The sequence below is a fragment of the Buteo buteo genome, chromosome 10 (assembly GCF_964188355.1).
Source record: "Buteo buteo chromosome 10, bButBut1.hap1.1, whole genome shotgun sequence".
NCBI classification, from domain to species: domain Eukaryota; kingdom Metazoa; phylum Chordata; class Aves; order Accipitriformes; family Accipitridae; genus Buteo; species Buteo buteo.
In genome coordinates this window covers 41,574,323-41,601,678 of record NC_134180.1, presented here as the reverse complement: position 1 = coordinate 41,601,678, position 27,356 = coordinate 41,574,323, and the positions used below count along the sequence as shown (strand labels likewise).

The following is a 27,356-nucleotide window of genomic DNA, read 5'->3' as shown; positions in this document are numbered from 1 at the left end:
CACTAATATGTCTTAGAATGGTTGTAGTTTTCTTCTGACGTTGGCTTATTTTCACTGCTGTCACCCAGCCCTTTTCTACAGAGTTGATCCATGCCAATTATTATATTTTTTTCTGTTTGTATGTTTGGTTTCTCCTTCTTAACGCAAGTCCTTTGCTCTTTCTTATGTTTCACCTTAGTCATTTGATGCCATTTCTCCAGCTCTCCTGTCTTCCAAATTTTTACAATCGTTCCAGCCTCAGTGCCATCCACCCACAATAAGTCTGCTGTCAGTACTGTCAGCTGACCTACTAAGGAAAATATTCAGTAATCATGGTGCAGATTAGCTTTCAGTAACTCCTGCTGTATTCTTCCAGTTTGATAGGCAAGGTTCCTGATGAGATGTTGAGTAAGGTTTTTAACAGTAGTTGGGCCTCGCAGTAGCATTACCTAGACTGTATTTCCCCAACTTGCCTATAAGAACAGCATTTGGGACTTGTTAAGATACATCTTTTCTCTTGATTCTTGTTATCTGGTACCCTGGTTGCCCTAGATACCAATTTGATTCACTGTTACTTGCTTTTAACAGATCCACATTGGCTGTAATTTATCATCTGTTTATTTATGAAATTAATATATAGGAAATTAATCTGAAGAAACAAAGCATGAATATGCTTTTTGATTTAAATTAACTTCTATTTATTGTAATAAAATAATTTTCTTCTTACAGCTCAATTAAAGATAGACATATCTCCAGCTCCAGAGAATCCCCATTACTGTCTAACTCCAGAGTTGCTGCAAGTCAAACTTTACCCAGACAGCAGAGTTAGACCTACAAGAGAAATCCTGGAGTTTCCTGCCAGGGATGTCTACGTTCCAAATACCACATACAGGTTAGAGTTTTGAAATACGTTTCACATTTCAGGGCCTGAGACTGGCAAGTCTAGAAATTCCTACCTTATCATCTGGTTCATTGCAAAACTTGCTATATCAGTAGATCTGCTGTGCCAGAGGTACAAAAAAGTTCCAGACTGACACAGCAGAAAATACACAGTTGTGAAGGGACAAACATATTTGCATAAAACTTGGCTGTGAACAAGAACATGAGAGAGGTTTCTCCATTTCCCAAAATTCACAGTGCAATTTAGCTGAATTCTTTTATGTAGGTTTTTTTCTTCATCTGTCTGCCAAAGTCATCATTCTCTCACTGTTTTTGTTACTTTCTGATACTCTCAGTGACTTTTTTTTTTTTGAAGTGGAGGATAAAAATGAAGAAAAAGTGTAATCCCTTTGTTCCTATTTCCATTTTGATTTAAAAGCAATTTCTTTGTTTACAATGCTTGGAAAAAAATCTTCAGAAGATCTGGAAGATAAGAAATTTTTCTAAAGTATCTTGGAAGACAGTAACATTTCTGTAACTAAGCCTAGGCAGGGAGCAGATTTCTTTTCATTACATACCACTATTCATTTAAAGCTTTTTCAGAGTATCATTGAAGACATTACACATCTGAATGGAATTGCTGTCTTCAGCTAATTTCACCAATTTACTCACGGAATCTGTTACTTCTTGTAAAAGTTAGATAAATACAAACCAGGTTTTTATAAACCAAAGCTTACAAGAAAGAGTTTGGTCAAGTTCCATATCTCATGTCTTCAAAAGTTAAATTTATTTATTTATTTATTTAATCATTTATTTATTGAGGTTGGACAGGTAATTAAACATTACAATACACCAGTACAAATAAGCTGCACTGTGTGATCTCTTCTTCTTAATAAATCCATGAGAAGTAAAAGTAATTTTGCAGTTTTTCTGTAATTAGCACATTCTGTTCACTCTGAGAAATTACAATTTAAAACCATTTTCTGTATGGTTGCAAATATTGAGATAAAAAATCCATACTGTACAAGGATTACGTAAGACATACAAGTCAATATGACTCAATGTAACTGCAGAATCAGGGCCTCTGTCAGTCAACACTTCCACAGCCAGCCATCCACAAGCATGTCAATAGTCCTTCTGCCTTAGAGTATTCTGCAGCTGAAGTTAAACAAATGTGAGTGTGTTCTCAGGAGCAGGACCAACACTGTCACGTAGCTTGTGCCTACAGGGTTTGTTGGTTGGTACCATTGACTCTGTTGGAGTTGCCCCACAGGCAGCTGTTCTCTATTTGAAAGGTGGTTTGTTATGTGCTCACTTGGTCTTTCATTTAGTTTCTTAGTTAAGTGTACTGAAAGGTTGCAAAGGGATGGCTCTGATTCCATTTCAAACGAGAAGAAAAAAATCTCTTATTCATTTCAGTAAACTTTGAAGCTTAGCTCTTAGCTTTCAGTAAGAAAGCATAATTCTTAAGTTATTTTTCAAAGTGTGGCATCTAAAAGATTAGGCCTGTGCCATGGCTTACTTGATGTGTGTGTACACATCTATAGCTGTGTGAGTACAGTGCTTCAGCGAAGATTGGCCTGAGCTACACTGCTGAAAATTTGTCTGGAAATACACAGAACCCTAAAATGGGGAATTACCCATCTTTCATTTGCTCATAGAAACATTCCACAATAATAACATGAAACAAACATCAAATTAGCTACTTTACAAAACAAAATTGCTTTTTTTTCCTATAGAGTAATACCTAAATGTCTTCCGTAGCATTTTGCCAGTCCTTTGTTTACTGAAATGCTTTTTGTGTTCCCTACTACACAACCCAGAAACAAATGCAAGAGCCTGAAAACCCATTCCCTCAAGCAGTATTATCTAATGCATGAATAAGCAGTTGATTCTTAGGCATTAGAGTTTCATCCTGGGGAGGTAAAAGCTCCCTGAAAGTTACAGCACATTGACATTGGGGCTAGAGGGAATGAGGTACTCACCAAACATACTGTAAGACCATCGCAAATGCCTCGGGTTTATGTATTGGAGAATACACCATACCGTGTATGGATATAGACATGCATCTGTTACTAAACATAACACAAACTTCTTTGATATAGTAATGTTCAGTGTATATGTTCTGAATTAAAATGCATCAGGTTGAGCATTCAGTCAAAACTTTTTAAATCTGTTGGGTGTATCATTATTTTGGTTGACTTGAGCAAGTAGTATCTTCCTTTCTTAGGCTTCCAGTATAAGCCTTTTCTTCTGTCTAGTCTTCCTCTTGACCTTGGTGCAACATATTTCCCGTTAAGATTTGTTTCCTCACATTCGCTGTGCCACCAGCCTCCTAAGGAAAAATATTGTAATGTCAGTTACTGTCAGTTGTACCCTAACATATTGTGCTCAGTTTCCAAGTAGACAGCTCCTGTTTGCAGCATAAATCTTCTTTAGACCAGTTCCAGTAAAAGTGGCAATTACCCAGTATACCCAGATGAAATGGTGCTTGTATGTATACCCACTTACACTTGCAAGTTGAGGGCCAATACAAAGATACTGTGCTCCCCATTATTGTCAGCTTCACATAAAAGTAGCGGTGCATAGGAAAACTGCACACACAAATGATGCCATGGCATTGGGACACCTACAAAGTTACCTCCACACTTTCATGTTTCCCATGACCCTCTACAACTGACTTTCTGATTTGCTGATTTTTTTCTCAGGTACAAGTTGTTAAATCTCTGCATCTACAGGAGGCTGAAGAGCCTTTAGTAGACAAATTCTCTTTTTTATTGGCTGGTGTCCTTAGCTACAAGCTTAAGTTGTAAGCCTAGTTCTGCTTGCAAAGGACTGGCAGTGTCTCTGTGCTAAAAATGAAAGTTTAGCACTTTGGAAGTCATTGGCCATCTGCTTTATGGTCACTAGAGCTGAGTAACACTCTCGGCATTGTTTCAGACATCAACAATTTTCAAGCCTAGAGTGACGTACAAAACGTTGCATGGAGCAGGTGTCTGGAGGGCAATTCTGTATCCTGTGTTTCAATCATTAATTGCTTTTTTCAATTGTTTGCTTTTTGCTATAAACTGGCCAAACATAAAAGCTTCAGAAAATCAAACAATTAGGAATCCTTTAACCAAATTATCTTTAAGGAGAAATGTCTTCAGCCTTGTATCTCTCTTGCTCTTTTGAAAGTGATTATGTCACGTATACTTGACAAAATGCCAAAATCTGCAGTAATGGAAACTCAGCATCACTCTTAACTTTTGGTTTGTAGTCAAAATGGAGTTGAGTCGGTTTGTCTTCTGTTTTTTTTTTTTTTGGCAAGGAGGGATTAAACAATCCAACCTAGGGCTGCCACACCAGACCAGGCATCAGAGGAAGAACTGCCCTTTACTTCATAGCTCAGAATCTCATCTTGGAGTTTCGTTTCAACCTGTGCTGCTAGTTCTGTTTCTGGTGTTGGTCATTTGCACAGCCTCACTATGCTTTAGTTTTACCTCTCTATGAAATAGAAAGGGGATGCCTTGTTGTAGGACCCTGCTATCTGCCAACGAAAAACATCTTCTGTCCTTTCCTGCAAGTGGAAAGATGCTACTACCCGCTTTTTTCTGTATCTAAAGCCAGGCTAATATCAATAACTCCCCACTAAAGCATATTACCATCCTTCATGTAACAAAAATACTTCCATGGCAATATACCCAGCATACTGATACCTAGGTAGTTTTCTGGACAGCTGAAGTCATTTATTACGTCCATGTCATGGTCCGCAGTTGAGAACCTCAGTTCTGTCTGCTCTGGCAGGGCATTGGGGATGCTCCCAGAGATCCGTGAAAGCTGGAGAGTGTAGTCTGTTTCGGGGCCTCCCAAGCTGAATGCATACTCGATGTAACGTTTATTATCTTTCCAGTCCTGCAGCTCAATCCGAAGGATGTAGTCCCCTTGTTTAGTAATGGAATAGGTCTTGTTCAGGCCTAGCCAGAATTCCTCTGCAAAAGTTGTAGTAAATAGATTCTGTTAATATGGAACTAGGCATGAACACACCATGTTTTTCAGATCTCTAACCCATACCTCAGATAGCTCATTCACCTTTAAAATAGCAGTATTTGAAAATATGTGTTCAAATAAGCTGCGCAATGTCAGAATCAAGAGATGTCAGAGGTGAGGATTAGGGGACAGAAGTCACCAGGCAGAGAGTTAGTGGGGAAGGGGTTATGTGATAAACTTTCCCTAAAACCCCGTATCACTCACGCTGCTATTGAATTTGTTTTTACAGATAACCTGTGGGTAGTATGTGTGAAAATATAGTATTTAAAAGGATTTATTCATTGCTTTAATTAAATCAATAATATGAGTCTTGGGGACTGTTGATCTTTTCAGAGGTCTCCTGCTACATTCTTTTTGTTTACCTCTTCTTAATTGCACACCAGTGATCAATAAAAACAAGAGATATAAATGAACTGGAGCTTCTCTCTTAACTTTCCCACTTCTTGTGAAACTCTGAGAGGGAGCTCAAGACATTTAAAGCATGCATAATTGGAACTGTGTGACAAATGAAGCAAATGACATACATAAAACCTAATTGCAATTGTTGTATTTTTTAAGGAAAGAGCTGCAGAACTAAACTGAGGTTTCGATACCCTTGTGTACAAAGTGAATTTAACTTGAGCATTTTTCTTTTGCTAGAATTCTTGATAATTAGTTTAGTTTCATAAATTATATTCATTAAGTAGCTTATTATCAGTGCCGCTGGTATCAGTGCACAATAGGTAATTGCCACATGTAGAAATAGTGCAGCTGAACGTGAGTGCCGTACATGCAGGTGGCATTTAAAGCAACAGAAGACAAGATGATTGAGTAAAATACTCCCACAATTTACAGGTAAGCAGCAGTAGCCTGTTATGTTTTACTACCTTAGAATATGCAGCACAGAACTGAGTAGGACATGGCTGAGAGTGATGCGATCCTCTGCAAAATCTTTCCGACACTGGAAAGTTGTGGCTTAGTGTTGGTGTAATATATGGGAATTGGAGACCAGTCAAGGGGCAACTGTAGCATTCAGTATCAGACAAACTATACAGGTAAAAGTCTACCTCAGCTGTGACCTACTGTCCCAAAATGTGGGAGAGGTTGAGATATAGCAGCTCTTTATTGTAAATGAGGTGGAAGTAAGTCAATATTGCTGCCCACATTGGTGAGGTTTTGATCTGTGCTGTGCCTAGAAAGTCAAAATATTTTCTAAACAAAAGTAGACTCATCTCATTGTACAAGAAAAATAGGGAAAATCTCCTGGATGCGGAGGCTGTTGGGCAGCACTTGGTGCTACAAATTCTTTGGAGTTGATGATTAACAGGGGAACATGGGTGTTTCCTCACCCTATCGAGCCATGGAGGGGATTGGCCACTGCGCGGAGAAGTCGGAGGTGTTTGTGCAGGGGAGCACACACAGCTTCGGGCTCTCTTGAGGTTGGAAAAATTGCTGTGGCAGTTTTAAGGGAAACAGGATTGCAGAAAGTGTGAGAGAAGGTAGTGACAGCAGCTTGGTGAGGTTTTGCATTAGTGTATATTTTAAAGGCTTGGGAGGTGCTTTTATAAATAGTAAAATCTCAATAATTAAAATAGCATTTATAGTATTCTGGCCTTGATTCAGCAAAAGTTTCTAAACACACATTTGAAGGTGTGTCACTGAGAATTTTACTGAGTTACGTTTTCTGGTAAGCGCTTTCTGGTGTTCTACTTATTAGGTTAGATTTGTTCAGATTTGATTGCAGGTTTTGTCTGCTCTCATGTGAACACCTTTCAGTAAGAAGATTCAGCTTCTCAAATCAACTGATACAAAGAAAAGACACAAAAAAAGGCATTTTTACCATTGAGGTCACCAAAACCATTTGTATAGGCATCCCAGGTTTGGTTGAAATCTAGTGATCCATCCTCTCTGTTCTGGATTACAGTCCAGGAACTGCCTGTGAACGTGAAAGGGAGATAAGTCACAAGCCTGGCTTAAGTGTTTAAAGCACTAGAGAGATGATGGAAAGTAACAGAGACCATCAGCTGCTGACCTACAGACTGCACTGCTGTGGCTGCCCTTACGCGAGCTCGCTCTCTACCACAGTGAAGAAGAAAATGGTTTTGTGTTGAAGGTGGCTCTGTATGAATCCCACTTACTCTTCATTTTGCAACAGACCGGAGTGCACGTGTACTGAGCCATAAAGCCTCTCGGCTGTACAGAGAGCAGATGCTTGACTCTTCTTGGCCTTGGCCTTATTAACTGTCCACGAGTGTGCTCTTGGGTGCTCCGGTTTTGAGGTAGAATGAATTAGTCTCAATCTTCATGAAAGAAATGCAAGTGAGCACAGCTGAACAGAGCGCAGGGCCGTTCGAGTGTCCTCTGCCACACTTGGGGTGATGCAGCTCACTGGACTTAGTTTGTTAAGCTGCCTTAACTGGGTTTCATTTGTTTATGAGGGCTGAGAAACACAAATGTAGAGAAAATGATAAAAAAGAGATATGAAATGTTCCAGACATTTGATCAGATGATCAGACTGCCTCTACTGATAGCGCTTGACTATGGGGAGCGCAACTCCACAGAAGGTATGGAGAGTTGGAGGCCATGTCCACGCTAGGGCTGCAGTGGGGTTTTTCTCCTGACCAGGTCATGACACCCTCATTTTACCAGTTTCAACAAATGTAAGCAAAAGAGCTTTTTGCACAGGGCAACCCCGTGCCGTTCTGTTTACACATCCAAACAAATGTCATGAGCCTGCCACGTTTGCACCAGCGTGTTCCCAGGCTCTCCGGGTAACCGTGGCAAAGGGACGCTGGATGGGACACGCACAGAGCAGCACTGCAGGATGCTGCGTTGCAGGGTGAAAAAAACGCGGAGCAGTGAACTGGCCAAACGATGTGTGATCTTTGGGGGGTGGCAAAAGGAATAGACAAATGGGTTTCTTACAAAGAGAGAGCTTGGGTAGGTGCTGTGCATTCCGGTCCATGACAATTCTGGACCTATATGTTACATAGCTACTGACTCACCCAAACATGATACAGGAATCCTGCCTCCAGGACTCGGCTCTTTGGGTTAGTTTGGTATATCTAAGTCTCAAGCAATAACCCTTGTTAATGAAACAAAATTTTACTAAGGTATTTACTATTTACTGTTTGCTTTTATTTGGAAAAGCTATTCACGGTTGCAATATAATGGCGTTTGTAATTGCCATTTTTGTTATCTATAGCTAAAGGGGCTTGGTTTTTTGAATATACTTAATTTATGTCACATGATTGAAAGTCCTTTCAAGAGGTGAGTAAAGAATGAAAACAGTGTTAAGGAGGCTTCAAGATATGGGAAACCTGAGTTCAGAACACAGACAGGCCAGTTAGAGAAGTCAAGAGGATATATAAATCATGGTAAGTTTTTGTGTACTTTGGGATGAGACACAGTTTTTTGGCTTATAAGAAATTACTTATATGAAAATTAGACTGTTGCTAGCATAGCTGTCTTACCAAATTTCATTTCACAGTAGACATCGAAAGCTTCTGAGCCGTTGGGCTTAATAGTGTAAACACCATTGGACTGCATGCCACTGTTATAAAGAGCAGTGCAGTCAGGAGCGGCACCTAGGAAAGCAAACAGGAGACAATTACAAATCCTGGTTTGGATGTGGTAAGTTTTAATCCAGCTTTGTAACTTGAATTTTTATATGGAATAGAGCCAAAGCAAAAACTAGAACAATCTTTTTGGTAATTTTATTTTGCGGTAAGTGTCATGAAATGGACAAACTGCTTTGGGCTTGGTAGTACAGCTGCCAAGTTGTACGTAGGTTGGACTGCCTATATTTTTTAAGTTAGGCAAGGTTTCAGTTTAGATAATTTTGGAAAGTTTGCAAGGCCTAAGACTAGACTCTGTCAAATGGACTTTTGTACCCCTTGTAAAGTTCCCGATAAATACCATTCCCATTGCTGCAGTTCGAAAACACCTTTCAACTTTAAAGCAAGCTCTTCCAAGTCTTGTAATTAGCCAGTGTGAAGTAAATTATTTCTCTGTTCATACTCTCCAAGACAGTCATTGGCACTGCCAGAAGTGTCAGTAAAAGGATGGTCACAGCACGTGTTTACAAGAGGTGAATGGAGGGTGAAGATGGAGCACAGGGTTACTGCGTTATTGGACGTTGTTCCTGTACGTCACCCCAGAGACAAGTACACATACAGTGGGGCTACGTAGATGATGACATTTTTTCCAAAGCAGGAAATCTAGCTCCTTTCCACAGCACTGTATATAACATAAGTCTTTTGCTTTGGCTATTAAAAACCAACTTTCACAGAGAGTACTGCGAATGCAATGTATTGTGTAGTCATGTCTAAGAGAGAAGGTCTCACCATCAGATTTGTATGTTACAGCTGTGGTGTTGCGCACAACAAAGGGGATGGGCTCTGGTTCTGTTTGCTCCCCCGTGAAGGAGTTCTCTGCGAGTTCCTGGAGCTCCATGTGGTTTAGCTGAAAGAAGCGTAATTACAGACTGTTAATTTCCCAAGGCTCTGAAATGATGAGATTCATGTATCAAGCCGAACAATGTCACGCAGAGGATAATTTTTCTTGTGAATGTAATCCTTTAGAATACCCAATTTACAACATAAAAATAACTTTAGAACCACACTGGTGGATTTCAGTTGCATGAATGTCAGCTGTGCCATTGCTCAAACAAGGTAGGATTCATGAGGCGAGTAAATGACTCATTCTCATGAGGTGCACCTTAATGGGCAAACAGATTTAACTTATTTCCTCAGGTGACATCACTTAGACAAATAATACCACCATCTAAAGAGCACAGAACCCACAGTTCTTTAGGCTGAAATGCATTTTCCTTTTATAGTCTCCTCTTAGGAATAAATTAAATATGAGCATGTCAGTTATACCCAGTGTTACGGTGACGCACACTGAACTGCAGAACATGGTTTCCTATGGGAGTGAATATTGGAAAAGAAGAAAGAGGTAGAAAGTAATGATACTTAGAAGACCAATGGAAGAACAATAATATGATAGATAATAAGAGAAAAAAAAGAAAATTAGTAGTCAGAAAATACAGCAACCTGGTGTTGATAGGCAGTATTTCAAAGCTGTATTCTTGGTCATTGTGTGCCCTGGCCATAGCCCCCTGCCTGGCAGCTCAGCAGTCTCTCACCCAAAAAGGTACCTGTTTGCAGTTAAAATTGTTTCTACTTCCTCTACTTCCTCAAACTGTGAACAGGAGGAATGGCTGACCCGAACGAATGGTTGGGCCATTGACTCCTTCAGTGTTCAGAGGGATGACAAATTCTGAAGAGAAATAGAGATGGTTCCTGTACCTTGTCCTCCAGCTCCATTATTTGATTGTGCTGTCTGTTGAGTTGCACATGCTGGTCCTCTACGATTTTGAGAAGTTGCTTGATGTGGTTGTCCTGCTGCTCCACGAAAGCCTGAGGACAGGAAAGGAGGGAGGAGGGTTGTGGTTAGAAGCAGCAGCAGACCTTCACAGCGGCGCTGCCTCCATAACTCTTGTCATGGGGCCAGTTGTGAGAGGCACAAACCATTTAATGTTGCCTTTCCTTTTCCAAAGGATTGCCTGCTTTGCCTGTGACGGGGTGAATTTCTTTGCCTCAGAAGTGAACACCCTCTATTTTTTTTTGAGACAAACTACTAGCAGCTTTGTAGACCTTTGTTGTTGTTGCTATTTTCCTTCCATTTTCATGTCCAGAACAATTACATTCTGTGAAGTTGGCCCTTGATTCAAACTAGATGTATGCAACTGATAAAAAAGGGAACAGTTCCCAGCATCTAGGTTATTAGCTTGGTGTTTAGAAGATCTGGATTCCCCTTTCTGCTTTGACACTAACATCCAGTATTTTCTCACACAAGTTGCTTAGCCCTTTTATGCTTCTGCAAAATACAGTTAATACTTCCTTTTCCATAGGAAACCTTATACCCACCTAAATACTTTCATGTATTGACATTAAGTCTATTAACGCTTGCAAGGTTCTTTGGTCCTGGAGGTCATATAGGTACTATAGATGTTCCTCTTTAAAGGTTTACTGTTTTTATACAGGAGCAGGCAGTTCCTAGTGCATTGATTTGTAATGAGATGATAACGTACAAACCTATGGGCTTGGTAATCACATCATTTTCCTGGTTGCAAAAAATTTTACAGAATTTCTTAAAACCTATTTGCAGAAAAATACTGAGAAAGATACAGAGCCTTATAACTTCTCAATTTTCTCACTGATTTCACTGGGAAATTTTACTGCAGAATAAAAAATGTGTCAGATTAAGACACTGATTCTTTTAAGATTATCGCAGTGATTTATTTCTCAAAATACACAGTAGTGCTACAGTGAAGAGGAAGGGAAAACGTGACCTTCTCTTGCATAACTACCAATAATAGCATTACAATTTACTTTGGCTTTGTGTGTCAGGGGCTTTCACAAGCGTACTTACTTTGAGTGAAGAAATTTCTTTTGTCTCTTGCATTGAAGGCTGAATAATGGCCAGTTTAGTGACTTTGTCTTCCAGTCCCCATACTTTCTCTTGCAGCTGGATTTTGTTTTGTATGAGGTCTTCAATCTTCGAATTCATCTCCTGTGAGAGATTCTTTATCTCTTCATTGTTGATTTGCAGTCTGGCTGTAGTTTGTCTGAGCTGTTCTTCTTCTTCTTTGATTTCATTGGTTTGCAGTGAGAGCTCATAAAAGGACCTATCAAAAATGTAAAGTTTCTGAAAGATGTCATTCATCTGCCCCTTCGTCTTATGGACAAAGTCTTTAAGACCGTGCCCAAGCTGGAGGAGTCCATTGGCTAAGATTCGTACATCATCTAACATGGCAAATCTTGATTTCGTCTCAGGAGGTGCAGCAGAATCAGAGGAGGAATAATCCTTCTCAGCTCTAGCTGAAAGAGCAAGTGGGGCAATGAATAGAAAGGCTAGAATGATTTTCATGTTTTCTGCTCCTGATACTGTTTGGTGGTTCAGGATGCAGAGACTTTTCCTACTAACAGTTTTTGCTGTGTGGCTGTTCTGGATTGAAGAATTTGATCTATTTATACTCCTCTTCATTTTAGAAGAGGCAGACTGACAAGTTGATCATTAAACTGTGTATTTGAACGAATGTAACCCCTCTTGAATGCAGGTTGATATCTGGGAAGATAAAACTGAGAGACGGGCATGTTGCTGATTAAACTGGTTCTGAACTTTTCCATCTGCCAGGCCTTCTGTTATAAAATGTTATTGATGACATAGTGTTTTTCACACAATGCTTTTTAATAGATTAATTTTGGGTCAAAATCTTGATAAGGGCCTAAATTACTTCTTGTTTGTGTTGTATGATTCCTTTTATTGCCTCAGGAGGGTAAAAGGGTTTACCATACTTAAGAGCACTGGACGCTGTATTTCAGGTTGTGCAGCTCCTTGGTAAGCTATGGAAGGGCAAAATATTCCCAGATGATTCACACAACTTGATTCTCATCTTGTACCATTTTCTGATGTAACTCATTGTGCTGCAGTGGATTTACTTGTCATCTAGTTCAGATTAAGTGAGAAAGAGGGAATTAGGTCCAGAGATTGCCTGGATGTGATTCTACTATGTTAAGGTTTGTGCAGTAATTTACACCATATAAAACTTACTTTTTAAGAGCTGCTTTCCAGAGGTGGGTGAGATAAATAATACCTCGCTTACATTTCTCACCTTACCATTCTTCTTGCTGTTTAAGATTCACACTACATAAAGCAAGTCTACAAGTACTCTGAAATAAATGTCCTGTTCTGCAGTGGGTCTCTGCATGCAAGCATGTATGTTTTTCGAGTGGTATTGTAGTATGAATGAAAGGTATTTTTCTTTCTGGAATCACTCAGAGCAATCCAAGAAAACAAAATCAATCCATGCGTAATATAGTCTGTACTTTGGAGAGTTTTCAGGTTTTTGCTAGATTCTTGTATGTTTAGTAATTCTTCCCCTGGACTTCTTGTTGTTGTTCATGTACATATGCACATATGATATGAAACATCAACAGAAAAATTATTTTAGAAATGAAGTTGTTATACGTTGAACTTCCTGTGTGATGAAGGGTTGATAATATGTAGGTAGCCTCCCTGCCCATAATTAAATAATGCGAAAGTATTTTAAATCTCCAGTTAATTGGTGGAGAATATTTTGTACCAGTACAATTTGGATCAGACTTACTGGAGTATCTACACAAAGTATAGAAAAACAGCAGGAGCATGTAGATCATCAGGTCCAGCACTGGGAAGAATGGGGATTCATTCAAAGAGAATCTGCTGGCATAGAGTGGAAGCAGATGTAGGAATTATCCTTAAATACAAATAATAATCACTTTTCTACACCAGGAAGCAACACTGCATTTTCACAACCCAAAGGTGCAGTTCTGTCCCGTGAAAAAACAACCCAGTAATTTCTCATCTTGCAAGGTGTCCCACTGCAGCGGAGGGTCTTGAATGTCCTCATCCTCGTACACTGCTGAGACCAAGCACCGAGAATTGTCTTGTAGGGAACAAACCTGTGAAGGCAAAGGGTTAAGTAAGGTTTTCTTTTTTGTGCTCTATTTCAGATGTTTGTTTGTGAATTCACAGCATTGTAAAGCTTGTGACCAATCAGGAATTGTCTCTCAAGCATAATTTTAAAACCCTTGAGCAAAGCAGCGGAGTAATGATTTAAAAATCCCTGAACACTGAGAGTTTTGAGGATTCTGGCCTGAGATCTCAGCTCTGGCTGCGCTGTGTAAAGAGTCGGGGAACAGGAGGGCAAGGACAGCTCTGCGTCCTGGCGTGTAGTGCTGCCAAGGATCGGAGCAGCCTTTGCTTCATTTGAATTGCAGCTTGTTGTTAAGCAGCTTGTCAGCTACTTTAGCTGGACAGTCCTTTTGCCTTTCAGGACAGACTGCAGAGCTACGAGGAGGCCTGAAATATGTGCAGGTCCGTGCAGATACCACAATGCTCACCTAGTTCTGTTCAATTCTCTGCAGCTTGCATTAAATCAGGTCAGAAATGTGCACGCGTAAGATGCTGAAAGAATGGCTTTTACCAACTAAATGCCTGTCTGGTTCTCTGTTGACGAGTCTTGTAAAGCCACAGTTAGCTGAGCCTGGCCAGCTGAGACTGAGCTGTATCTGCTCACTGTTGGCAGATGTAACACGTGGTGGAGAAAGAGTTAGTTATTTGCTTAATTACTCATTTGAGCCTGGAAGGCTATAGGCAAGTGAGGAATTTGGTTATGGGCTGTTCATTATTGCTCCTGTACCTCCATTCACTTGCTGATCATTTATTTTGTACTAAATATGTGGTGCATTGATGAAGACACGATGGCCCCTTCATTTCTAAAATACCACGAGTCAGTCGTTGGTGACTGACTGGTTGAGCACATTCAGGATGTAAACAAGCAGCCAAGAGGTGAGCAAAGGGCTAAGACTTCTTGCTGTGTCACAGAGCTCATGCCACTCTCTAGGTGAGCAGTGGGAGCAAGGTGGTTTTGTGCAGAGAAATGAGAGGGAGTTAAGACTGTGCCTTTGGTTTTTTTCTGATGCTCAGAGATACAGCAGTCCACAACGCAAAACCACCAGTGACTGCACTGGAGCTTCTTACAGGTTGAAAGTTATACACGTACTTATATGTGTCACTCTGTGCTGGGAGTTTAGATTCAGGTTTATTACGGTTGGTGCTGCTTATTCAATGGATAAATATTACATTGGCTTTGGCCAGTGGGGAGTCTGCTGTATTCCTAAATCAGGGGCTTCTCAGGGGTATTGCCGTTGGGCTGGGTAGGTGTGTCGTCAGGTGGAGCAAAGTAAAAATATTCTAGTCATGCAGTTGGGAAGCTCAGTCTACAGACACAGAATTGAACAGGGACTTTTACTAAAATGAAACATGGTTTAATCTTTTTGCTTCTGCCTTTTTATTGGCACTTTATTTTAACTCCACATGTAAAAGTCTATAAGTAGGGCTCAAATGCTAATCATTATATTAATTCTTAATTTTATTGTGATAATGAGTGTTTATCATTATTAATTCTCTGATCTGCATGGCATAGGGCTTTATTCCAGAGATCTAGCTTTGACAAAGTTGATTGCTTTCACAAGGGATGTCCATGAGATTCTAGTCTATGAGAAGCTGCTCAGTAGAAGGCTATCATGCCCTATTAAAATTGGCAAGTTTTTTTCAGATTAGTTTCTGAAGAAACTCCTCAAATCAGTATTTACTCAACCCTACTAAAAATCTGTTAGAAAAAGTGTTAGAACAATTAGGGTTATTCATGGGACAATGATTATCCTGGAGGGTTTGCATTGAGTCATCATTCCTGCAGCATTTTCTCATTTGGTAATATCAATGGAAATGCATGAAGAGCTGTTCAAATGAGTTTAAAAAAAAAAAGGCAAGTGGAGGATCTGGACGGTGCTTGTGTTATACCTTTGTGGGACGTTGTTAGGGTTCTTAACACTTTAACTGAAAGGTTTGATAGTTTTTGCTTTGAATGGTAGACCGAGATACATAACACCTGATAACCCTATTAAACACTTCCAGTGTTTAAAAAAGTAAGATAAGCGTATGCTTTTGAAGGATTTGTATTTTCTGTAGGGAAGCTCATTGGAGTTTCTCTTGTGTAGATGAAATTTAGGTATGGTTTTTATCTGGGCCTGACACTGCTCTGTAATAAGGAACAAAATCCAGCCTCTAGCAACTGACACAGGGATTTTGTGCTGCAAAACTTGAAGAACTGGTTGAAAAAAAAAAAAAAAAGGTATAGACTTTCTGCAATCCACTTCAGAGTACTTGAGTGGCTTTGGTTTTACAGAATTTCAAATGAATCGTTTTCTGTTGTTTTAGCTATTTCTTTAAAGAAGTCTTTCTGTTTTGTTTTAAATAGTTTTGAATTTTTCCTAACCCCATCACCCCCAAAAATCTTTATGCTTAGCTTAGTCTTCAGAAAAATATAGGAAGTTATTCAAGAAATAGCAATGAACAAGCAACTGGAGATCAGACATTTTACCAGGTTCCTACAGCTTGAGAAGCTCCTGCGTGTCACTGTACACTGCCTGTTCCTGTGCCGCAGTCGTCGCGGCTCGGCCGACGCGTGGTAACTCAGCAAACCACGGGAGCTTGCTTGTGCCGCGTCGCTGCTCAGATATGACACTACCCTTCAGAAAGGTTTGTTTTCCAAGGGGGAAAGGCAGTCAAAATGCTCTTATGTCAAATATTAAAAAAGCACAAGTAGCTGCTAAGCACGTTTCCATATTAATGCCAGTGCCAATAAAGTCAGGCAGTGCGTCATGGTTTAATCCCAGCCGGCAACTAAACACCACACAGCCGCTCACTCACTTTCCCCCACCCTGTCCCAGTGGGATGGGGAGAGAATCGGGGTGGGGGGGGAGTAAAACTCATGGGTTGAGATAAGAACAGTTTAATAGAACAGAAAGGAAGAAACTAATAATGATAATAATAACAATAATAAAATGGCAATAATAATAACAACAATGAAATAATAATGCTAATGATGATGATGATGATTAATAATAATAATAATAGGATTGGAATATACAAAACAAGCGATGCACAGTGCAATTGCTCACCACTCGCTGATCGATGCCCAGTTAGTTCCTGAGCAGCAATCCCCCCCTCAGCCCCACTCCCTGCAGTTTATATACTGGGCATGACATCCCATGGTATGGAATACCCCTTTGGCCAGTTTGGGTCAGCTGTCCTGGCTGTGTCCCCTCCCAAATTCTTGTGCCCCTCCAGCCTTCTTGCTGGCTGGGCATGAGAAGCTGAAAAATCCTTGATGTAGCCTAAACACGACTTAGCAACAACTGAAAACATCAGTGTGTTATCAACATTCTTCTCATACTGAACCCAAAACTTAACACTATACCAACTACTAGAAAGAAAATTAACTCTATCCCAGCTGAAACCAGGACGCGGTGATAAGCTCACTACAAAATACCACCCTTAAGATGTCACAACAGTCACAGAGTCCATAACTAAAGCAGGACACAGGAAAGCAGAGGGAAGAAAACCTTCTGGTAATGATTCAACCATAAGATTCAGGGGCTGTAGAAACCCTAAGGGGGAATCCTGCCTCTGAGAGCTGTTAGCCCAGCCAAGAGAAGATGTATATAACAAACATGATCCTGAAGATCTTTCATGCACCTGGGTCACCCTGATTAAATGGGCTTTAAATGATTTTTATAGTAGGAATAAAGCAAAGAAAAAGGTCTCTGGGTTTTACTGAAAAGAGAAATTTTCATAATAGTTAGACATTCCCTCTAAGAGTTAGGATCAGCTCTTAATGTTTTAATACCTTTATGAAGGATTTTGCAAAATGGCTGCAATCACATTATATAAATATTTAGAGGAGTGCCTGGTGCCATTATTTCCATGGCTTGGGAAGCCTTTGCACTTTAGCAATTCATTTTATGGAAGTAAAAGTACTTTTGAGATCTGTTTGAGATAATAGTATAAGCTTTGCATACATTTTGCATAGCATTTTAATAAAAGCTCCAGGCACAAGTCCTTGGGTTTAGAGCTTCTGGCTGGAACTTTTACTGATAGAAATCTGTGGATAGTATCATCAAGAAGTAGCTGTTACCTGGAAGCATAAGGACTAGTGGTCCTTTTGTTTAATCAGTGTCTGCCTAGCATGGTTGTTGGCATTGCAGTGTTATTTTTGTGGTCAACCCCTTCTCCTCCTTTTATCCCTTCTGTAAAGAATTGATTGCTGTGATATGACACCTCCCCATGATGTCTGGCCCACCAGAAAGTTGCTCTCTCCTCTTGCTTCCCACTGCTTGTGTGTAATACAGGGCTGGGGCTGTCCTCTCTTGATTTCCGAAAACTATGTTCAGTGCCATGCCACTTATTTTGCCTTTAAAAGCCCAGCAACTTTGATGCCTATCTTCTCACCCGTGCAGTGAGGCAGCTTCTACCATCGCTTTGCACAGAAGACTTGTTTCCCTTTTTTCCAAGGATAGTGGCTACGCCTCTGGTGTCTTGCAAAGTCTACTGAGCCCAGGTATTTGTGCACACAAATAACAAGATGAGAACTTGAGATGTGTTGAATCAAAGGAAAGAAGGTAACAGAGGGGAAACTGAGAAGTCAGCCACCGAGGATGGCTGTTAGACCAGGGGCATCAGTTCCTTCAAGAGATTTATGACTTTGCTATTGGTTTTTCAGCTGTGCATCTCTTTCCATGGCTCCTGTAACTGTGCTTTTGGCAGACAGGAGGATCTACAGCTTTTACCTATGTAGGGTAAGGTAAAATAGGAGTTTTCATTTGAGGTCACACTCTGATGCGCGAGCGGCGGAATTTTTTCCCCTCTTTATACCTAAGTTTTCCCCAAAAGGGTGATGCCTGTAATATGAAATCCCCCGGGGAGAAGCTGCCTGAACAGGAGCAAGCATCCAACTCTCACTTGTCTTACAGTGGGATCTGTGCATCCGAACTCCCCGAAGGAACATGAGCTTCTTGCTAACAAAATGCAGAATAGTTACCCTCTCAGTCTTTCACACGACAGGGGCTTGGAAGGCAATGGAGGGAGGAACAACCTCTACATTTCCTCCAGTGCTGGTTGTTACGAATGTAGCTAAAGCCCTGCCTGACATGTAATGTCGGTGGTAATGTCTGCTTGTAGGTCTCTAGCACCCTCTTTCTGGAGCGGCATCTAGCTGGTGAAATGTCTCCTTTGGTCCCAGCAGGCCAAGCCCTAGCAGAGGAGGTGGTAGGAGAACTGCAAGCTTGGTTTAGGCTCATCTCCACTATTCAGCATAAATCAGTCCCAAGCATAAGACTGCTCTTAATATAGGGATCTTGTAGCCTGGCTTCACAAATACATTAAATCCTTCTCTTAAGCACTAATAATACTTAATAAAAGTTTTATGAGCAATGTACATTTTAGAATAAATTTTCATATCCGTTTTCATTTTAAAAAGAACATCAAGGAGCAAATGCATTCATGCCAGAACAAAGTAATTTAGTGGAGTCACAAAAACGGCACAGGCCTCCTCTGAAATAGTAAGAGAGTGTTGATTAGCCAAAGCGACCAATGGGGATGGGATTCAAAAACTTAATTCACCATGAAGGACTTGAAAGGGAAGAAATTCCCACATGCCAGCTGAGCATATTTCTCTGCCTGGAGAGGTGAAAAAGAGCCTGGCTTCATATTGCTGCCCCATATAGGCTCCTGGAGCTATACAGCCGGACTGCTCTATATAGGTGCTGACCTGGAGGAGGTACGTTTTTCTTCAGAGACACTTAGAGAATTCCTTAGGACCAGCATTAGCCCATGTCTGTATGGATGGGAATACCCATGGGTATCAGGGAACAAATGGAGTTGCCATCAGAACCAAGGCCTTGGGTGGGATTCGTTGGCCAAAATGTTGACATCTAGTGCAATTTTAGCCCACCTTTCCAGCTGCTGCTCCTGCAGGAGAGTGACCCACTGCTAGCCCAGGTGTTTTGGATACCCACGGCATCTAAAAAGGCACCAGGTGCCTTCACTGAGCACCCGAATTACTGCCCTCCTGACAATCAAAGAGTCTACTGCTGCCAGCACTCTGTAGCGGCTGCTTTATTATGCTTAAAATGTTGTCCTGCTGTGCTCCTCACTTCAGTTTTCTGTGCCCATCTGTTGTCTCTTGTCTCTCTGGGATGAGGAACAGTTGGAAGTTACTTACAAATTGTGTTCAGATTCACTGAATAGTTCCCAGAGGGGGAAGGGAACTTCTTTTTCTTTTTGCCTTACAAGTCAGAGCTTGTTACAGAATTAGTTTCTTCGGCATTTGGGCAAAATGCAGCGTGCCAGTCTTTTATCCCTAGGAGGTGTAAGGCAGGAACACGAACCTCTCACCTAACCGTCAGGCTGCTGGGTCGACTGTGGTGAGCGTCCCTCTCGGTTCTTCTTCTTGGAGCTGTAGGAGCCGGGGTGTCCAAGGGGGAATGATGCTGGTGTGGTGGGCAGGGCTGTGTGGGAGATGGATAAGGGATTTCCAGGCTGACTTTTTAAAGACGTGTAATAATTCATGCACTTCTACTTGTTTGGGGACAAAATAAGATGTATTTCCTTTGAATAATTGAGTCTGTTGAGTGGGATGGTTTGGGGGCTGTTGTCTTTTTTGTCTTTAAAAGAACATGCAAGGGACTTTCTGTAGGTATAAATTACTGGCTGATAGGGCAGGTGGGGGCTTGTAGTGGGCAGTTTTGCTAACTGTGTGTGAATCCAACTTGCGCTTCGTTGGCAGGGACTCAGCAGGGCTAAGAGGATGGAAAAAACTGCAGAATTTTGCATCTCATCACTGTTGTGTTTAAAGTAATCATAGACTTGGAGAAATGGAGCTGGAAGGGGCCTCCAAAATGTGCCCCTCCACCCCCAGTGAAGGTTGAGATTGTCTGTAAACCTTTCTGGACAGGTGTCTGCCTCACCTCAAAAGCTACCAGAAAATGGAGATTTCACACCCTCCCCAGGCAATTTGTTCTACTGCTTAACTAGCCTTACAGTCAGAACGTTTTCCCTCGTACCCAACGTAAATCTCCCGTGCTGCAATTTCAGCTCATTACGTCCTGTCATATTCCCTGTGGATGTGATGATCACTTTATTACTTCGGTCTTTGCAGCAGTTCTTCAGAGACCTGTGGATTGTTGTCATTACCTGTGGCCCCAGCCGTTCCCTCAAAACTAAATGCTCCTGGATCAGTCCAGCCATCCCGGCTGTTTTCCAGAGATCCTGCCTGTTCTTGCTTCTCAGATTTGAGTTTTAATTGATCTCCATCCTTCCCAAAGTGTGGAATTCAGGTGTGGAATCGGAGACGCCATTCCATCTGAGTCATTGCAAGGATTGCATATCTGCTGAAGCTACAGATATCCATTTAGTTTAATCTGTTTTCAGAGGAGAGGTGTAACCTGAAGTCATTATGATATAAGGAGATTTTTAAAAAAAGAAACAAACAAACAAAAAAAGGACAGGTCACAACAAGGAAGGTGTTTAACAGGAATGAGTCACTCTGTTGAAAGAATAAACACTTCTCAGTGCTTTTCTATTCATATGTTTTCTTTCCACTTGAACTTCTTAGATTGTAGAATCACTGGTAATTTTTTAGATGTATTTTTCAAGTACCCTTATAAACAGGAACTATTTCAAAATATGATGGCAGTTAAAAAAATTATGATTTTTAATGTCTCAAATAAAGGGTCATTATCAAATTGCTTGTATGGGTGTGTGTTTATGGTGAAGAGAAGACCATCTGGCTAATGGAAAATGTCAAACCCTTCACTTTAACTCTCTGAGTGTTTCCATAGAGGTTTAAATAATACCATTAATGAAGGTGTGAACCCTCTCATTCTCACACGGAGATGCTCACTTGATGCCTTTGTCTCTTGCAGGAATCTTCTTTATGTCTATCCCCAGAGCCTTAACTTTGCCAACCGCCAAGGATCTGCCAGGAATATCACTGTAAAAGTCCAGTTCATGTATGGAGAGGACCCAAGCAATGCTATGCCGGTGAGGAAAGTACTTTGTGCTCCATGTGAACACTGCATGTCAATAAGGCAGAGCACACATTGCAGCTGTAAAATCCCTGTGTTAAAGAAAACCTCACTGAAATACATTTCAAAATAACAAGTTCAGAGGAATATAAAATTACAGTATTTCAGAACAAAGAGTACATTTGTATAGAGTTTGCAAAGTAGCAATGCAATAGCTAGTATTTTAACCTGAGATGTTTGCAGTGGACACCCTTGTGTTTGGAATGGCATCTTTGCTTCCATGCCAAAAAAAAATTAAAGGTGATAGTTATACTTGTGTTCAGGGCCAGAAGTGATCAGCACTTGGTGAAGATCTGCATAGGGGTGGTTACATTCATCAGTTCTGCAGCCATGTCTGTGTGCATGTGTAACTGGGATTATTAAAATTGCTAACTCTTCAGTGACTAAGTAAAACATTGCATATAAGTGAAGGGGCACGTAACAAGGAGATGTGACTGTACACAGCTACAGAGACTCGTGCATGGAGCTGTAAATGTCTCTGTGGGATTATGGAACAAATTCTTGACACAGTTTTACAGGGGGATTTCTGTGTTTTTTTCTTTTTTGCAGGTCATCTTTGGCAAATCTAGCTGTCCTGAATTTTCCAAAGAGGCATACACAGCTGTAGTATATCACAACAGGTAAAACACGTGACAGCTTGTGAAAGGACATGACCCCATATGGATAGTATGATTCCACCCAAAGGAAATTTTACCAGTGTGAAAGTGGAGTAACTCACCAGTGACTTTGTCTCAGTGTTAATTATTTAACAATGACTATCTTGGTTAGCACTCACAACAACTGCAGTGTCAGTTGATACTGTCGTTAAGAGTTTTGCGATGACTAGGAGCCGGAGTCTTTGTTTGCTCTGGTACAAATCAGCATTGTGTCAGGGGCTGCGATCCTGAGCACGTAGCCCTACATGGCAGATGCCGTAAGTACGAGCGTCAAGTTAGTAGTCATGAGGATTTATGTTATAAACTCATGTTCGCATGTGCTTTGTTATTTTGCTGGAGTCTTTTAGACTTTAGTTACAAATTGGAAGTATTTGGTCTTGAAAATAATTTCGAAGGAGTGTTGAATCTGGCCTTAACATGTTGGTTGTCTTTGTAGCTGTTCTGGGGAGAGATATAGTGGGGTGAGAATCCCGTCCTGCAGGTTCGGGGTTGTGGCAGTCTCCACCTTGAGACGAGTTCATTACTCATGGGGAGCAGTTCAGAGTGCCTGTGTGAGGAGGGTGCTGCCACTTTCATTTTTTGTGGACTGTAAATGCATACTGGAAGTTTTTCCAGTCCTTGGTGATCAGAAAGGGAAGCTTTAATCCCTTGGGATAGTCTGTATACTGCCTTCCCTCCAGATAATTTAACTCAAAAGGATTTGGTCTTGAGCATAAGATAGTAAACCACACTGTTAGTATCGATGACTCAGTTGAGGGTCTGGTCTCTGCACAGATCGCCTGATTTTCATGAGGAAATCAAGATTAAGCTTCCAGCCACTTTAACCGATCACCACCACCTGCTTTTTACTTTCTACCATGTCAGTTGCCAACAAAAACAAAACACTCCTCTGGAGACTCCAGTCGGATACACCGTGAGTGTCTTTCAGTCTCTATGTTTTTTAGCACAGGATATATTCATAATGCAATTGTTTGCAATTTGTTTAGCATCACTGTCAACTCATACTCCATTGTAGAATTTGATAATTTGACAGTCAAGGCTGCAAAGTTCAAGAAAGCCTTAAGAAGTGTGTGGTTTTGTTTTTTCTTTTGTTAATTCCTTCTCCTTGAAGTGGATACCGATGCTTCAAAATGGACGGTTAAAGACTGGTCAGTTCTGCCTCCCTGTTTCATTGGAAAAACCACCACAGGCTTATTCAGTGCTCTCTCCAGAGGTGAGTTGTTCTTCGTGCTGAAAATCAGCAGGAGAATACTTCTGTTAAAAAGTCAAAGAATGTATGTGTACGTATATGTGTGTGATTGTGTGTGCATGTGTATTTTTAACTCTTAGGTTATTTATTCCTTAAGTACTGTTAAGTTTAGATAGGTGTGTGTATGTTTGTGTGTGGGCACGTGTTTGTGATCTGACAATAAAATTAAAAGAAATGGCAATTTCAATGAGAAGTGCCTTAGCTCTGCTTTCTGTCACATCCTCACTCATCTTTCTGTTAACCTGCAGGTTCCACTCCCTGGAATGAAGTGGGTGGATAACCACAAAGGGGTTTTCAATGTAGAGGTTGTTGCTGTATCATCCCTCCACACTCAGGTAAATGTTGAGAGTAGTCATTGTAATAAAAAGAGTTTGATAGTCTTTTGACAGTTGAAACACTGTCAGAGTTGATACTGTGAAGAGTATAATAGTTACTTGCAGTGAAATTACAATCTCATTTTCAGTTCTGAGCCGGCAGACCTGTTATTCGTCATTCTGCTGTGAGTATATCTGAGAAATTCTGCTTAAAAATATGAGCAGTTTGGCCTTTATTCACAGGGAGTGAATGGCCAACAGTGTTTTCAGACCTCAGACCGTTGTGTTTAATACCACAGATCTAACATACAGTCCAGGCATATGACGTTTTGTTGTTTTTCCCCTCTGCTTCTTTTATTTCTCCATGTATTTTTCATCTGTCTGTCTTTGATCTGAAAAGAAGGATGAAAATAATTTTGACTAATCATTTCAACTTTTGTTTTGTTAATTCCCAGTATGTCATTTGATTTTTTTGTGTATTTTATTTGTGTTGTAAATAGTAACATGATTTTAGTGCATTTTTGTCTGTTTTTCTAAGAGTACACAGTCTGTGGGTCCTCTAGTTTTGCCCTGACAACTTCTGAACATTGGCTGATTTCAGTTGAATTAGGCATATGGGCAGAGCTCTCAAAGATGTTGAGTTTCTGCTAGTTTTGTGAGATTAAATGGTCAGATAGAAGAATGAGGGAGAGAATCCATCCGTGAGGTGGATTCACAAATCCATAGAAAGTGGAGTTACTTTTGGAGCTTCTTGCTGATTTTTTTGTTTGTTTGTTTGTGTGTAGGACCCTTATCTTGACAAGTTCTTTGCACTTGTCCATGCTCTGGATGAGCACATGTTCCCTGTGCGAATAGGAGACATGAGAATTATGGAAAACAACTTGGAAAATGAACTGAAGAGCAGCATTTCAGCTTTAAATTCCTCTCAACTGGAGCCGGTAGTGCGATTTCTTCATCTCCTGCTTGACAAACTGATTCTTCTGGTAGTAAGACCTCCTGTCATTGCAGGCCAAATAGGTATTCTATTTAAGTTTTATAGAGAATTACATAGCTGCAAGTTTGACAGTTCCAATTTTACCATATTTATGTAGAAATGAAAAAGTCCATTTTTATGCTTTATTTTAGTGCCACTAATATACCATGTATCTTCAAAATAAAACATGCTGGCTTCCAGATCAGTGGTGATATACACAGGAGCAATATTTAATACAAAGCTTTTCAAGAATGACTAGTAATTTGGTGTCCACATTGAGACACCAGAAAGGGGCCTGACTTTCATGAGTTGGATGCTCAGCATTTTCTTAGTACTGGAGCCTGTTAAGGTGTCTCCATCCTGACATTCAAAAACTAAGAATTTCAACCTTACTAGTCACCTTGGAAAATCTTGAAGTAGGTAAGATAAGAACGTACAGATGCTGTATCTTCGTCTAGCTATTGTGGATCAGATACTGTCAGCATGAATAATGCCTCCTTTTGCTCCCTGTTATGAGTATGCTCTAGCAGTAGAAAACAATCTCAAGTGGAAGTCAGGATTAGATCGTTAGAATTTAAAATAGCAGTTGGGATTTTTCATAGGAAACTTGAGTTTGTACATGATGGAATATAGGTATCTAACACTGCTTTAAAAATAGCAATCGTTTATTTCAGAAAGGTTATCTTTCTGGGGAAGAATTTTGCTTGAATTTTTATTTTTTGTTTTAAAGCTCTTTTGCTCTTTAAGTGTTCTGTATTGGTTTAGTTTGTCTGTATAGAGCATTGAGGACATTAGTGTCTAGTTTTTAAAAAACTAAGATGTACAGTCTCCAGCTGCTCTCTACTTCATCCCTAATTTGTTTAAATTGGTCCATCTGTAGATTTCTGTACTCATTTTTAGATGAGATTTTTTTCCAAAACAGAATGGAATTGTTCTTTTTGATACAGTTTATATTTTGGCTAAGGCTTAAATGGAGGAAATAATTAACTGAGCAAAATATGATAAATAACCAAAGGATATTATCCATCAATTAAACAAGGACTTGATCTTGTTACCATTGCAGTTGATGACCAAAGTTGGGCTGATTCCAGAAATCAGGCCTAAATTAATTAAATTTGTTTATTAATAAAAGTGGAAGCTTATCACTGCAACACCTGTCTTCCTGTCAAGCTGTTTATTAGACGTAGTTCAAATACCAGGTTCAGTTTTTCATGAGAAATGCTTGCTATACTCTTAACAAGCTTTACCATTTATCCTTTAGAAGGTGGACGAAATGCACATTTAGGATTTGCTCATGGGTACTGCTGCAGTCTAAAACAAACTCCTCACTTATTACTTTCAGTTAACCTGGGCCAAGCGTCTTTTGAAGCGATGGCATCAATCATTAACAGACTTCACAAGAACTTGGATGGAAACCAGGACCAGCATGGCAGAAACAGCCTTCTTTCTTCCTATATTTATTATGTTTTTCGCCTACCGAATACCTATCCCAACTCACCATCACCAGGTAGCTCTTTTTTCATTTTATTTCAAGTCACAGTTTGTTAAAAGCAAGCAGAAATTGCTTGCTGGCAGGTGCTCTTGTGCTCCAACTGCATGGCTGGTTCCCTGCCAAGCCCTGTTACTAACTTTCTCCTATGATCCAATGTAACCATGTACAAGATTAGTTTAATTACAGTTAGTTAAAACTCTGACATGGCTATCTGATGATCTTAAATAACAGTGTCACTGCTGAAAGACCATGAGGCTTAAATTATGGCAAAATACTGGTGGTTTTGTTTTTTGGGTTTTTTTTTAGTTTTGTTTTCTGTGGCAAGTAGACAGATGTGGTATGTTCTTGGCCTGTCCTGCTTACCAGTCTCCTTCACTAGTACTTTCAGACTTTCATCCAGTTCCAGAAAAACTTGATACGCTGGCAAAGGAGTGTGAAATTCTTGAAAACACATGTCTGGTTACAGGAGGGAAACAAATTAATTCCACCCCTGCTGAGAACAAGGGATATATCTGCATGGGGGAAGAGATGGTGTGAATGACAGCCACAGAAAACTAGGCTTTGGAAGGACTGTTGTGCACAGCACTTGCTTCTTGCATGGAGTGGAAAACCTTGGAGAGGTGTTGGGAAGGTTGTGTACTTAAATTTGTGCCCAGTTCTTTGGTGGTTTTTGAGTCTGAAGTCTGGCAAATATCCCTCTAGCTAAAGACATACCTCACGCTGGCTGCCTACATTCACAGGGAGCTTCCTGCTTCCCACAAATCAGTGGATAAAATAGCTTTTTAATCCCATCCCTTTCCCCCTGCTGCTTGCCTTGGAGAACCAGACAGGGGAAGGCACAGAGAAGATTTCCTTATGGGCCAGACCTACTGGTTATCCAAAGGGTTTGCTGCATCAGAGTGGTGTAAAGCAGCATGGCAACAAAGCTCTGACTGATGGTCTAACTGGATGTTCTTTCGTACACCACCGTAGGTCCCGGTGGCTTAGGGGGATCGGTGCATTATGCCACCATGGCTCGATCTGCTGTCCGACCAGCAAGCCTTAACTTGAACCGCTCACGGAGCCTCAGTAACAGCAACCCAGACATATCTGGGACCCCCACCTCGCCGGACGATGAAGTTCGCTCAATCATTGGCAGTAAGGTACACATGCACTGCTGAGGGTCTTACAGGAACTTCAGCATCTTTTATTTAATCTTTAAAGAAATAACAGGGAAGTTTTTGTGATTTTTTTTTTTTTTTTTTTTTTTCCTATGAAAAGATGTCCTT

The 27,356-nt window shown here is 40.5% G+C and overlaps 2 protein-coding genes across 15 annotated transcripts in view; one reads left to right on the top strand and one right to left on the bottom strand.

Annotated features, from left to right (window-relative positions):
• The window catches only part of DOCK7 (dedicator of cytokinesis 7), a 111,223-nt gene that overhangs the window by 42,299 nt on the left and 41,568 nt on the right, over positions 1-27,356 (top strand). For all 14 annotated transcript variants that reach the window (XR_012651849.1, XR_012651850.1, XM_075037270.1 and 11 more), the window contains exons 14-22: positions 709-871; positions 21,243-21,360; positions 21,954-22,024; positions 22,835-22,973; positions 23,172-23,273; positions 23,558-23,644; positions 24,409-24,640; positions 25,939-26,103; positions 27,061-27,230. Coding sequence is in view for 12 of the 14 variants with exons in the window: in XM_075037270.1 (XP_074893371.1) it covers positions 709-871; positions 21,243-21,360; positions 21,954-22,024; positions 22,835-22,973; positions 23,172-23,273; positions 23,558-23,644; positions 24,409-24,640; positions 25,939-26,103; positions 27,061-27,230 (1,247 nt within the window). In the remaining 2 variants the exon portion in view is untranslated. The remainder of the gene's footprint in view (positions 1-708; positions 872-21,242; positions 21,361-21,953; positions 22,025-22,834; positions 22,974-23,171; positions 23,274-23,557; positions 23,645-24,408; positions 24,641-25,938; positions 26,104-27,060; positions 27,231-27,356) is intronic.
• Positions 1,474-11,919, bottom strand: ANGPTL3 (angiopoietin like 3). Its single transcript, XM_075037634.1, has 7 exons — positions 11,305-11,919; positions 10,179-10,289; positions 9,213-9,330; positions 8,340-8,453; positions 6,707-6,802; positions 4,557-4,829; positions 1,474-3,193 (listed from the first exon to the last, which is right to left on the bottom strand). Exons 1-7 carry the CDS (start codon positions 11,917-11,919, stop codon positions 3,012-3,014), a joined length of 1,509 nt encoding a protein of 502 aa, XP_074893735.1. The 3' UTR covers positions 1,474-3,011.